The sequence below is a fragment of the Lithobates pipiens genome, unplaced genomic scaffold (genome assembly GCF_037356315.1).
Source record: "Lithobates pipiens isolate NorthernLeopardFrog02 unplaced genomic scaffold, aLitPip1_a1.2 Scaffold_18, whole genome shotgun sequence".
Classification (NCBI taxonomy): domain Eukaryota; kingdom Metazoa; phylum Chordata; class Amphibia; order Anura; family Ranidae; genus Lithobates; species Lithobates pipiens.
This window is the reverse complement of record NW_027507758.1, coordinates 177,594,736-177,606,964: the sequence shown is the minus strand read 5'-3', so window position 1 is coordinate 177,606,964 and position 12,229 is coordinate 177,594,736. Positions and strand designations below refer to the sequence as shown.

At 41.1% G+C, this 12,229-nt stretch overlaps 1 protein-coding gene across 1 annotated transcript in view; it reads right to left on the bottom strand.

Moving 5' to 3' along the window:
• TTC27 (tetratricopeptide repeat domain 27) overlaps positions 1-12,229 on the bottom strand; it is a 626,083-nt gene that overhangs the window by 51,513 nt on the left and 562,341 nt on the right. Inside the window, exons 17-19 of the mRNA XM_077486426.1 lie at positions 7,105-7,270; positions 5,175-5,372; positions 216-327 (exon numbers count right to left, since the gene is read on the bottom strand). Of these exons, the coding sequence (XP_077342552.1) occupies positions 216-327; positions 5,175-5,372; positions 7,105-7,270 (476 nt within the window). The remainder of the gene's footprint in view (positions 1-215; positions 328-5,174; positions 5,373-7,104; positions 7,271-12,229) is intronic.

Sequence of the window (12,229 nt, the reverse complement as noted above, 5' to 3'; positions counted from 1 at the left end):
AAGCTTTTGGTCTTTTAGTAAATTTAAGTACACTTTCCTTCTGACAACAGACCACATGTGAGTCAAACTGCTGAGCACAATTTTCATATATACCCAGCAGTTATTTATTGAACACTGCTTTGACAGTTTTGAATCATTTTAAGCACATAACCAAGCTAATGAAATGCCCAGTGGACAAATCTACCCAGAAATGATTATAATAAAAAGGAACTTACCATTAGCAAGGTCAATTGCCCCTTTTATTATCTCTTTGAATGCTGAAATGTCATTTTGCCAACCGCTCCTTTGAGTCTCACATTTATGTGCTTTTGACAAGAACTGCAAAGCCTGCAAATAAAAAAATATGTTAAACAAACTGAAAGTGTCAGGAACAAATCTGTATACAACTACTGAAATAACCAAACTAATAGGTTTCATGGACATGTGTTATTACTAAGTGTTCACTCAGATTAAGCACTAGCATTCAGGGAATTTATGGGACATGAATCAAGAAAATCAAATGTGGATGCCATTCAGCCTCTCTCAGTTTCTGAAGTCTATGGAACATTTTTTGGGCGGTGTGTGACACCTGCAATCCTGGGCATCCAACGACTACTGCTGCAGTGAATAGTTTTATATTAAAAAAAGGGTAACAATGAAAATATGAGAACAGTGATCTAGGTAAGAATGCACCTTTATTTGTAAAAACCAACACTGAAGAATAAAAGTGTTATCTCATGAGATGCCAGCTTAGACTCCTTTCACACTGAGGCGTTTTGCAGGCGCTATAGCGTTAAAAATGGCGCCTGCAAACTGCCCTAAAACAGCTGCTCCATTCACTCCAGTGTGAAAGCCTGAGGACTTTCACACTGGAGTGGTGCGCTGGCAGGGCATCGGAAAAGGTCCTGCCAGCAGCTTCTTTGGAGCGGTGAAGGAACGGTGAACTCACCGCTCCTCCCCATTGAAATCAATGGGGCAGTGCTGCTATACCATCGACAAAATGCCGCTGCAGCGGCATTTTGCGGGCAGATTTAACCCCTTTTCAGCCACTAGTGGGGGGTTAAAACCACCCCTCTAGCGACCGAATAGCGACGCTAAAACGACAGTAAAGTGGCGCTAAAAATAGCACCGCTTTACCGCTGACACCCTAGGCGGCACAGTGTGAAAGGGCTCTTAGCTTTAGTAGCCCATTTTCAAAAATAGAAACAAAGCAGTAATGGACAACAACAATACCAATTTTATTGTGCAGAATTGCTTTAGTTTAGCAAAATTTGCAGGTTTTAAAGGAAAATAAGCTCCTATAAAATCAAGCCACTATATCTCAAGTAAATCAAAACGTCAACCTGGTATTTAAATATATTACATTACAACAGAGGTGCTACAGATATCCTGTCTCAAATTATCCATCTACTGATCTGTTCCCCACAAGTTGAATTTTTCCTAAAGCGAGGTGAGGTGGTGTGAACCTGCGTTAAAAGATTATGCCTATCCAAGATGGCAAACTTACAGATAAACTGGCAAAACCTCTGCGGCATCCCAGAGAATGAGAGATGTGCTGTCACTGCCATCTTGACTGCTAGAAACTCAGGTGATCACGCTCCTTCACTTTCAGATTCTGCAATAAAGTCAGAACTGGGGCCTGAGGCATTGCTCAAGGCCATCTAACAATAAAATGTCGGCATTGACCACCTCGCCTCATAGTGTATGCTCATATAGAACGACCTGGAAAAATTCAGATGTAGGCTCTTGGAGCCGCAATATAAGGGATAAAGGCTGCCTCTGCCACTCAGGCAACTTCTTTGACTGAACTGCAGCCCACATCATCTGAGAGATTGGGCTGCCTAAGGGAACGGAAGGGTCCAGTCCCAACATCTTTGTGGAACAACTCTTCAAGTGACCCCTATGTAGGTCATTTACTTCCTCTTTGTCTCCCTGCAAAGGTAAAGCATAATGAGCTACTATGCATCACCACTGAATCTAAATTTTAAGATATTAATCAAAGTGTTATCAGTTAAAATACTGAATGTCATCTCCTCTCTAGTCTCCATTGATCAAACAGGATTTATCCTTCAGATGTCTACTGACCCAAACGTTTTACTCAACTTCAAATTAAACATCTTAACCTGGACCATAGAGTAATGGTATCACTGGATATAGAAAAGGTCTTTGACTCCGTTGATTGAGATTGTATAAGGGAGATCTTGGAATACATGGGTTTTTGGATAATATTCCTATGATGGATTTCAATACCGTATGCCACCCTAAGAGCTGCTCTTAAGATTGGCACAATTCTCATTTTTTCATCAAGGAACAAGATCCTCTAGTGGTAGCTCTTCGATGGTATACTGTTATTTGGGGGAGGGGAAATTATTTTTCACAGAAGCTTACATACAGCTTTTCTAAAAAGAAATAGTTTACATGTTACATCCTTACAGAATAAAAGACGGGTTTAAATGTAAACATTGATTGTTATACGATTTTCTGCAAAAAAACAAAAAAAGACGTATGTTAACCCTAAATATGGCCGCAGCTCAATTGTGAGATTATGTATAACAAGTTATATGCTAGTTCATTTTTTTTCTTAATTAGTGCACAGCTCCTTATTTCATATATATATATATATATATATATATATATATATATATATATATATACACACACAGAGAGAGAGAGAGAGATCTATACACACACACACTATATTACCAAAAGTATGGGACACCTGCCTTTACATGCACATGAACTTTAATGGCAATGTCTTAGTCTGTAGGTTTCAATATTGAGTTGGCCCACCCTTTGCAGCTATAACAGCTTCAACTATTCTGGGAAAGCTGTTCCCAAGGTTTAGGAGTGTATCTATGGAAATGTTTGGCACTTCTTCCAGAAGGGCATTTGTGAGGTCAGGCACTGATGTGAATGAGAGGGCCTGGCTCCCAGTCTCCGCTCTAATTCATCCCGAAGGTATTTTATTGGGTTGAGGTCGGGACTCTGTGCAGGCCAGTCAAGTTCCTCCACCCAATAGAACACCTTTGGGACGAATTAGAGTGGAGACTTTGAGCCAGGCCTTCTCATTAACATCAGTGCCTGACCCCACAAATGCGCCTCTGGAAGAATGGTCAATCCATCCCATAAACACACCGCTAAACCTTGAGGGCAGCCTTCCCAGCTATAACCCTGTTATAGCTGCAAAGCGTCGGCCAACTCAGTATTGCACCCTACAGACTGGGATGCCCTTAAATTTCATGTGCGTGTAAAAGCAGGCCTCTCAATACTTTTGGTAATATAGTATGTGTATACACTGTATACTATATACACACTTTATATATAGTATATATTATACGTACACACACAGAACATAGGTACATAGATTCAACTTTACAAAAGCCTAAAAAAAAGAAACCATTTACTGCTACAGCTGTACAACAGATGTTTAACTGTACTGTCTATAATTTTTCTTCTAAAAAGTCTAGACTCCCTGATATGATCCATATTACTAAACAATTAAAGCTAATGAAAACAATGGGTACAGAACATGGATCTTTTGAAAACAATATATTTCTCAGAATAGTTGTGACAACTTGTAATGCATGTTTTTTTTTTCTTTTTTAAAGAAAGGAACTTTTTCTCGAATTAACAGTGGAAGCAATTTGTTAACTACTTGAGTGCCATTTGTAATCTTATCTTAGTACCTGATATGTAAGGGTGCCTTTAGCACCATATCTATTTATCTCTGCAGTATAAGTTTAAAGGAACTGTGTCTCTAACTGCTAGTCTCAGGATATCTGAAGTTAGATTTGATGATGTCATTACTGTGCTCCCCATTGTGCTCCTTGCTAGAGTCTCTGACATGAGAAAGGAAAATCAAGTTTCTGCCAAGTTGGCTGCCCCCAAACAGGGACATAGTACAGAAATAAGTACTGTAAGTCAGTGTTGGGGAAAGATCAGCTGCTGGGATACCCCTGTCAATACTGTTCTAGTTCAAACAATCTGGGGCATCCTTTCATTCCTTACACATTACCCAGTCCATATTAGTATAGATATCCAGCATCATATTTTTTCCCATTGAGATCTGATGCATTTTCTAAGTGTTCCTTACATTTTTTTGAGCAGTATATATATACAGTGGTACCTTGGATTATGAGCATAATTTGTTCCAGAAGAATGCTTGTAATGCAAAGCACTCATATATCAAAGCGAGTTTCCCCATAGAAGTCAATGGAAACTCAGATAATTCGTTCCACAGTGACTTCTATTGTATGCAGTACTGCATGTGACCAGAGGTGGGAGGGTGCCGGAGACACTCGGAAACCGCTCGGATGCACTCGGAAAGGCTCGGAGCAGCTCCAAGTGTCACCAGTGCCCCCGCACCTTTAAAAAATAATAGCTTGTATTGTGAAACGCAGGTTTAGTTTCTTTGGAAAACTGTAAAGCTGGGTACACACCTATGCAAATTGAATGCGGATTCCCCACATCCAATTAGCTTAGCAGGAGATTGTGACGGGTTCTCTATAGAGCCAGTTCACACATCTCCGCAGCAGCTCTGGTGCGATTTGCACAGGAGTCCTGTGTGTCTTTTGGTCCATTCCAAGTCCAAATTCATCCAAAAATTCAGGCTGAAATCGGACCTGAAGCGGTGAATGAAGATGCACCAGACTCCTGCTGTCAGCCACTCCGTGTTATAGTGTGAACCCAGCCTAAAGCATTCCAATGGCGTGCCTCTTTTTACAGCTGGATATAAAACCACTTCTCTTTTTATTAAAATGGCCAACCTTGTGTCTTCTATAGCAATCTTTCAGTAAACAGTTTTTCAGAGACTGGATACAGCACTTTATCCTACTAAAGAAACAGTCCCTTTTAGTCAAGTATTTTAAGAAATATAACAATTTTTGCTTGCAAGTTCTTTTGCATTTCAAACATGCATAATCATTTACAATTGAATTTGGACAAACAGTATAAGTCAGTGCATTAGCAACACCCATCCTGAGCTCCCTCCCATTTAACCTTTTCCCAAAATATCTCCCCATCCTTCCACTAGAGTATTGAAACATAGCATAAATCAGGTATCATATATCAGGTAATTACACTTGCCAATAAAAATATAAACGTTTTCTAGTATTACTACAGGGTATTTTTTAGAGAATTGCATCGAGTTTATATTAACTTATCCAGGTCGGTATGCAAAAAGTCTCAAAGAATACCTTTTCATTTTCTTCTGCATTTTCACTTTCACCATTTCCATAAAGTTTGGCATAAATCTTCCAAATTTCGGCATCACTTGAATCCTGGGCTGTTACTCTCCCAAATAATTCTTGCAACCTCCCTTTTAGATTGCTTGTTGACTCTCCATTGACATCCTCAATTCCTTCAACTACTGCTCTTGCTAAGATTTTGAGAACCTACACAAAAAATAATGCATTGCCAGAATATAATAAAAAATACAGGGGGGTACAAAAAAGCATAAAACCAATTTATTCAATGGTATGTCAACACAAGCAAAGGCTTTAGCACAAGGGACACATGCCTTATGTCAGCAGTGCCAATTTTACATACTCCTTAACCACTGCATTCTTATGCTGCATGTTAAATAATTCTGACCACTGCACTGACAATGGTACATTGTACATTATAGAACCCTGCACTTCATAAGCTTTGTTGTCGCATGCTATAAGCTGTATTGTACATTACAGACTCCTGATGTGCTAATTGTCTCAGAAATTCTTGATAGGGGACTTCCCTACCCATGTGAGCAAGCTACGCATGGTGAAAAACTTAAAAGAAGTTTGGTTCCCAGGTGCAGACATTGCTGTATGAAGTCCTTTTGCTGATAACTCAAACAATACAAGGAGCTAAGAGTGGAGTGCAGCTGATGCACATTGTACATTTTTTCCCCCAACTCTGCATGGGGAGTGGAGATGGACTACACTGGTTGGCACCCAGATTGTGGATGGGCGAGTCTTGAGCAAAGCTCTGGATTTGGGCATGTTTCTGCTCAGCAGAACCATTCTAACTACACATTATTACTTTACAAGCTTACCACTGTAAACATAAATGCTATAGCGTCAAAATAGGATAGCTCTCCATTCCTAAAATGTCCTACTTGTCATTGACTCCCCTGTGTCAAAGTCTTCCAGTATAAAGTGATGTACATTTTGTACATTACAGCAATTTGTTTCTGCATGCAGTAGCACAATAATTCATACTACATGACTAATTATTCTAATAAAATGGCTTTTTGGTATGAGCAATGGAACATGTCAAATATAGATGAGTAATTCAAGGGACATTTAAATATAAACTGGCTAACATTAATCAATAGAAAGCAGATTTTTTTTGTGTAATAATGAACCAGAGTTTGATTATCCATTTTGCTAAATACCACTCAGAACTAGGATCCCGTTTCACAAAATATGCTAAAAATAAAAGGATAGGTTATGTAGTCACTGAAAGACATAATATAACGGTGTAAGATTTGGCTATTTAATAACCTGCCGTAAGAACTAAAGAACTAAAGATTTAGCCCACTCAAATGTTTTTTTACATTTTGGCTAATGCTACAGAGACAAGCCAAGGTTTCTTGTTTATTTCTGTGGTGACCTACTCACTGGCCTCTATACTTACCATTACTAGAGGGTGTAATGCTTCCTATCTAATTTTAGTTTATATTATGGAAAATGCAAGAAACGCAAGAAAAGTGTGAACAACCCAAGATGGGTGGGAATAATCAATGCTCCAATATTGGTTGAAACAGAGTCAAAATCTATGGCAGTGAGATGCTTCTGAAATTCTGCAGCAATATAAAGAAGCCAGCAGGTAACTGAGCTTACAAGACGCAGCTTGTGACTGCAATATGACTATCAGCAGCCGAATAGGAACAAAGCCTGTGAAAGCCAACAGGTAGGTTATTTTAGGGTTGTTTTACTGGTTTATTGCAGTATCAAGGGGAAACAAGCGTAACGTATTTTGTTTTAAATTTAGGTGAGCTTTAAAAGGCAAAAATAGAAAGGGTAAATATTTTTGGGGATTTTATCATATGACAATTGTTAAGTATCTTTTTGATAGAAAGGCTAAGCTCTATTTAGACGCACAATTAAATAGAGGAAGAAAAGTAAAATATTTGATAATGCCTACCTGCACATCTTTATATTTCCCACGCAAGTCCATGAGTCTATGATAAGCTTTGACTGCTTCCCCGAACTGCCCTACATCAGTACTGGTAAGAAGATAGTTTTCCCATATTTGCCAGTGTTCAAAGTTGCATTTAATAGCCTCTTGAAGTGTTCGGAAAGCCTTGTGCCTTTTAACAAAACAGTAAACATTATTACACAGCAGATTATTTAATACAAGTGCATTTGTTGTACATGCAAATGCAAGCTACTGAACTAAAGTCATGTTTAGTAAGAAATTATTTGACTTTGGCTTTCGGCAGTTCAACAAATAAGTAACTCAACTCACCCCCTATATTTTACAGCACATAGCTACAGTAGTTCTCTGCCTAAATATTTGCACAGTAGAATCAAATGATAGAATTATTGACTTTTCATTTTTTGATTAGAAATGTGCAACATTTGTAATTATAGTTTTTAGACAGAAAATAACACATTTGTAATTAAGGCTGAACAAAAAGTTTCAGTTAGATTCCATTGAACTGACATACGACATTCTGTTTGATTGTTGCCATTACATCATTATTTGAACAACCTTGGTAGTCATCAGTAGGAAAAAATTTAATGGGTGGCTCTGGAATGATGAATTTAAAAAGGAAACTAATTATTTGTAGCACTTTAATTACGTTCCATTGAACATCTGAAAATGTAATATAGTAGCTGTCACTGACCTGAACTCTTCTAGTACAAACTGTGTATTTGAAATATTTTAGAGGATGTTTCTAAATAAAACCAAACGTGCTACCAGCGTAAAAAAAAGAAAAAACAATCTTCTTATGAGACACCGTAGCATACAATATTGATGGCAAGCACATCAATTTATCAACACCTAATACCATGCATAACACACTATTTTCACCTTGACAAAGAATGCAGGAGAATTCAACACAGCAGACTTACCCCAGTCAAAACTTTATTGTAAGCTAGGATACAGTGGAGAATTATAGGAACCTTGTCAGTTTTTTTTTTTCTGTCTGTGGATATGGTGGAGATATCCCACCACTTCCTGTGACACACCAGGAAGTAAGGAAATGTCTTCGCCAGAGACACGGACAGCAACATAAAAAACTGGCAGCAGTTCAAACCAATCCCTGCATTTTTTTTTATAAAAGCGTGTTTATTGCTCTTGTTTATTGTCTTCTTTGGATAGATCATTCTCACTTGCAGACTTAGGCCTGCCATACACAGTTCAAATCTCAGCCAGCTCAGCAGGAACAGGCCGAGATTTGAACCATTAATGGGCAGGCTGAATGTACCAAGTTTATCGATCAACTTGGGCACAACCAACCTGCCGGATTCTCTTGTGATTATCGCTAGTGAGGATGGCTTCCCCACCCTCCCCTGCCGGGAGAAGACAGTGGCCCAGCAGGAGGGATTCCCACATCAACACTGTCTGTGGGGGATTGGGGAATCAAGCAAATTTATCTCTTGCAGTGAAATTTGCTCCATGTATGGCCGGTGACATGTCAAATAGTGTGCCCTGTCGGATAGTGTCCGCTGTGTACTGCGTATGCGCAGTAGACAGGACAAGCAGATTCCGAAAAAAACAAAGATGAACGGCGCCAGTGCCGTGAGTCCAGGTTAAAGCCCCACCATCCAAGTGGACATAGAGTTAGAACAAAAAGAGGCGAGTGAAGCGAGGCCGTGCCCGAAGCATGGCGAGCGAAGCGAGCCCGCGAGGGGCCCTCTAATATGTGCAGCCCTATGTTCACTTGGATAGTGGGGCTTGCACCTTGACTCACGGCGCAGGCACCGTTCATCTTTGGAGATTTTTAGAATCTCCTTCTGCTCTGTACTGCACTGCACAAGCGCTACGCCTGCGCAGTTCAGAGCGGACACTTTTCGATAGGCGGACTGTATCTGTCACAAAACTGGTGACAGACAAGGAAGTGAAGACAACATTTCTCAAGGAGGTATAAATACAGCAATAAAAGCCTGACAGGGATTGTAACTTTTCCCATTCTATCCAAAGATATATGTGTCCCTGTGTTTGCCTGCAAAGCAATCTGACAACACAGAACAGTGATGATCTGTATTGTATCCCAAAAGAGGGCTGCTATGCATTTGCTAATGTGTGTATTGTGATACAGCCCTAATTGCCCTTAAAAACGTTCAGGTGGCATGATGAAATAGATGAAAATAAAGCTAAAAAGGCATAAAAAAAAAGAAAACAAATTCAGCCACTACATCTAAAAAATGGTAATCTGCAATATGTTATATTTTTGGGTTTAATACCGCTTTATAGCAGAACTCTGGGATCTGCAAAAAGAAAAAAACCTTTGCAGCTTAGCAGTGCCCACCAGTGCCGGTGTCACCAGTGCAGCTTAGCAGTGCCCATCAGTGCCGGTGTCACCAGTGCAGATTTTCAGTGCCCATCAGTGCCGGTTTCACCAGTGCAGCTTATCAGTGCTCATTAGTGCAGAGCAGAAATAGTTACAGATCCTCCGTATGACAGGGCTGGCCTGGGGCTGATAAGTCTGTATGTGAGAACACCGTTTGTGGTACAGCCCCACCTCCCTGCACCAGAATTGTGATAGACAGTGCAGAGCACACTGTTCCAATGTGCAGGGAGGTAGGCGGGGCTATAGGAAGATCGCTGTTCTCACATACAGACCAGCCAACCCGAGACCCACTCTGTTATCCAGAAGATCTCTAACTCTCCCCGCTCTGCACTGTGAAATATGGCGGGCGGCGGGGAGGGGGGCTGTCAGGGAGGAGGAGGGAGCAGAGGAGGACACCACCTCTATGGGTGGCACAGACCAGGGGCTGCAAGACCCCCTCCGCCCACTATAGCAAGCCAGGCAGTACAAGTCCCTGCTCGCTTTTAGAGGACTACAAGGGGGCATCAGACCGCTGGCTGAGGTTACTGGAGGGATAGCAGCCAGCAGTCTTACAAACAGGAAATAACCAGGCAATAATGTTTTTTCAGCAAGTTCAGCAGGCTATTGCAGAGGAACTATAGAGCTCAGAAGAACATGGCTGACATAGTTGGTGAAGGTAGGAGATCTGCAACAAGAACATGGAAAAAAAATTTGCCCTGAGTTCTGCTTTAAGGCCGAGGTAGATAAGTGACAAGGGCAGCCATCAGAACTTTTGGGGCCCCTTACACAGCTTTAGGCCAGGAACGGGCCTGACCACCAATTGCCCCAGGACCAACCCACAGTCCTGCACGCAGCCCCCTCCCCCCCGTTAACACTCAGCCACCCCTCACGCACACACGATGCAATACACAAACAACAGGCACGCACACACACCACACCCACAGCTCTAGCCCCCCCTCTGTACACAAACAACTCCTCCCCTCACTTATACACACAGCCCCTACTTGTAAAGAAGGTCTTCCTAGTCCCAGCTCATTTCCACAAAGCTGACACATGTTGCTGAGAGAGGAGCTGCAGCCGATCACAATCCAGAATACAGGCAGCACTCATACAAGGCGTGCACATGCAGGAAGCAGCCACGGGTGGCAGCAAAGAGTCCAATGTGAGCAAAATAACAGAAAGAATGCATAGAGAAAGACAGGGCAGCCATGCTCCTCCATGCCCTACTCGGTGGTCAGGCCTCTGGGAATGCCCCCAGGCCCCTTGTGTGTTTTGGCTGTTCCCCATCCCCCCCCCCCCCCCGATGTCGGCCCAATAAGTGACTCGAGGCCCTGTACATTTCAGAAGTGCAAGTGAGCAACAAAAAAAAAAAGATTTGGGACATGGCAACTAAACATCGTGCACGTGTCTTTAGGACTGTCAGTCAATACCTTACAACTCTAGAAACTTAAAAACAAGGTATCCATGAAAACAGGGCCATATGTTTACTAAAGCTGATCATCATCTTTTTTTAAAGCTGGGACAGTTGAAAACCAATGTGCAACCTTCATCAATAATGTAACGAGGCCAGATATAATATAAATATAAAGTTAAATGGTCTTAACTGATTCTAACGAAATCACGCAAAAATTGAAGGCTGAAGTGGATATGTGAATAATGAAGAAGCATGTTTCAGTAGTACTGGAAAGCAGGTAAAGGAAATGTAATGTGATCTGGCCATTTACAGGTTTATACATTGTCAGCACTGCCCGTCAATAGTTACTTTTAACCTCCCTCAAACAACTTCAAAGCAAGCTATCAGTGGAAGCAGATCCACGGCTATTATTTCATTTTACTACAGTTGAACATAGAACACAAGCCAAAATAAACGTTGTTTCATTGGAATGGGTTTCAAATCTCTGACAGTTAGCAGAAGAAAAGCAAACACCAGGAAGGCGCCTGCCCAATAAACACATGTTCTAAATAACAGTTTTTATGTGTGAACTGAACGAACAGCATAATGGTAACCCTCACTAAAATGGTCGTATATCAGTACATTAACCTCATAGCCATAAAAAAAAAAAGAATATGAAGACAAAAGTAGCAAACTAAAATAGTAGTAAAGCAATACACTAGTCTTGTAGTTGTGACAAAGTAGCCCTACCAATTTTCATTCCCATGAATATTCAATGGACTGCAGAAAAACTTCTCTATTGTATCTCAACAAGCAGGAGTACACTCCTATGCCCTGTACACACGGTACATTCTGAGGAAAAAATCCATCGGATTTTTTCCAACGGATTTTGGGGCAAACTCGTTTTGCATACACACGCTCGCACAAAGTTGTCGCAAAATCCGATCGTTCAGAACGCGGTAACATAGAACATGTACGATGGCACTATAAAGAGGGCAGTCTACACACAATTGTCTACACACGATCGGAATTTAAATGTTCGGATGTTGTTGTCGGAAAATTTTAGATCCTGCTCTCAAACTTTGTGTCGGAAATTCCTGCGGAAAAAGTCAGATGGAGCCCACACACGAACGGATTTTCCGACAACAAGATCCGGTCGCACATTTTCCGTCGGAAAGTGCGACCGCGTGTACAGGGCATTACACATTTCACCTCAGGGGCCAGTGACAGCACACTAACTGGGCAGAGGTAGGAAAGCTGGTAAAATCTTGACATGAAGTAAAAGAATGTTACTAGAATATGATTTTATATAGGGACATCACTGGATGATGTCCCCGCCTATTATGATGTCACAGTCCCAGCATCCTCTGGGACTG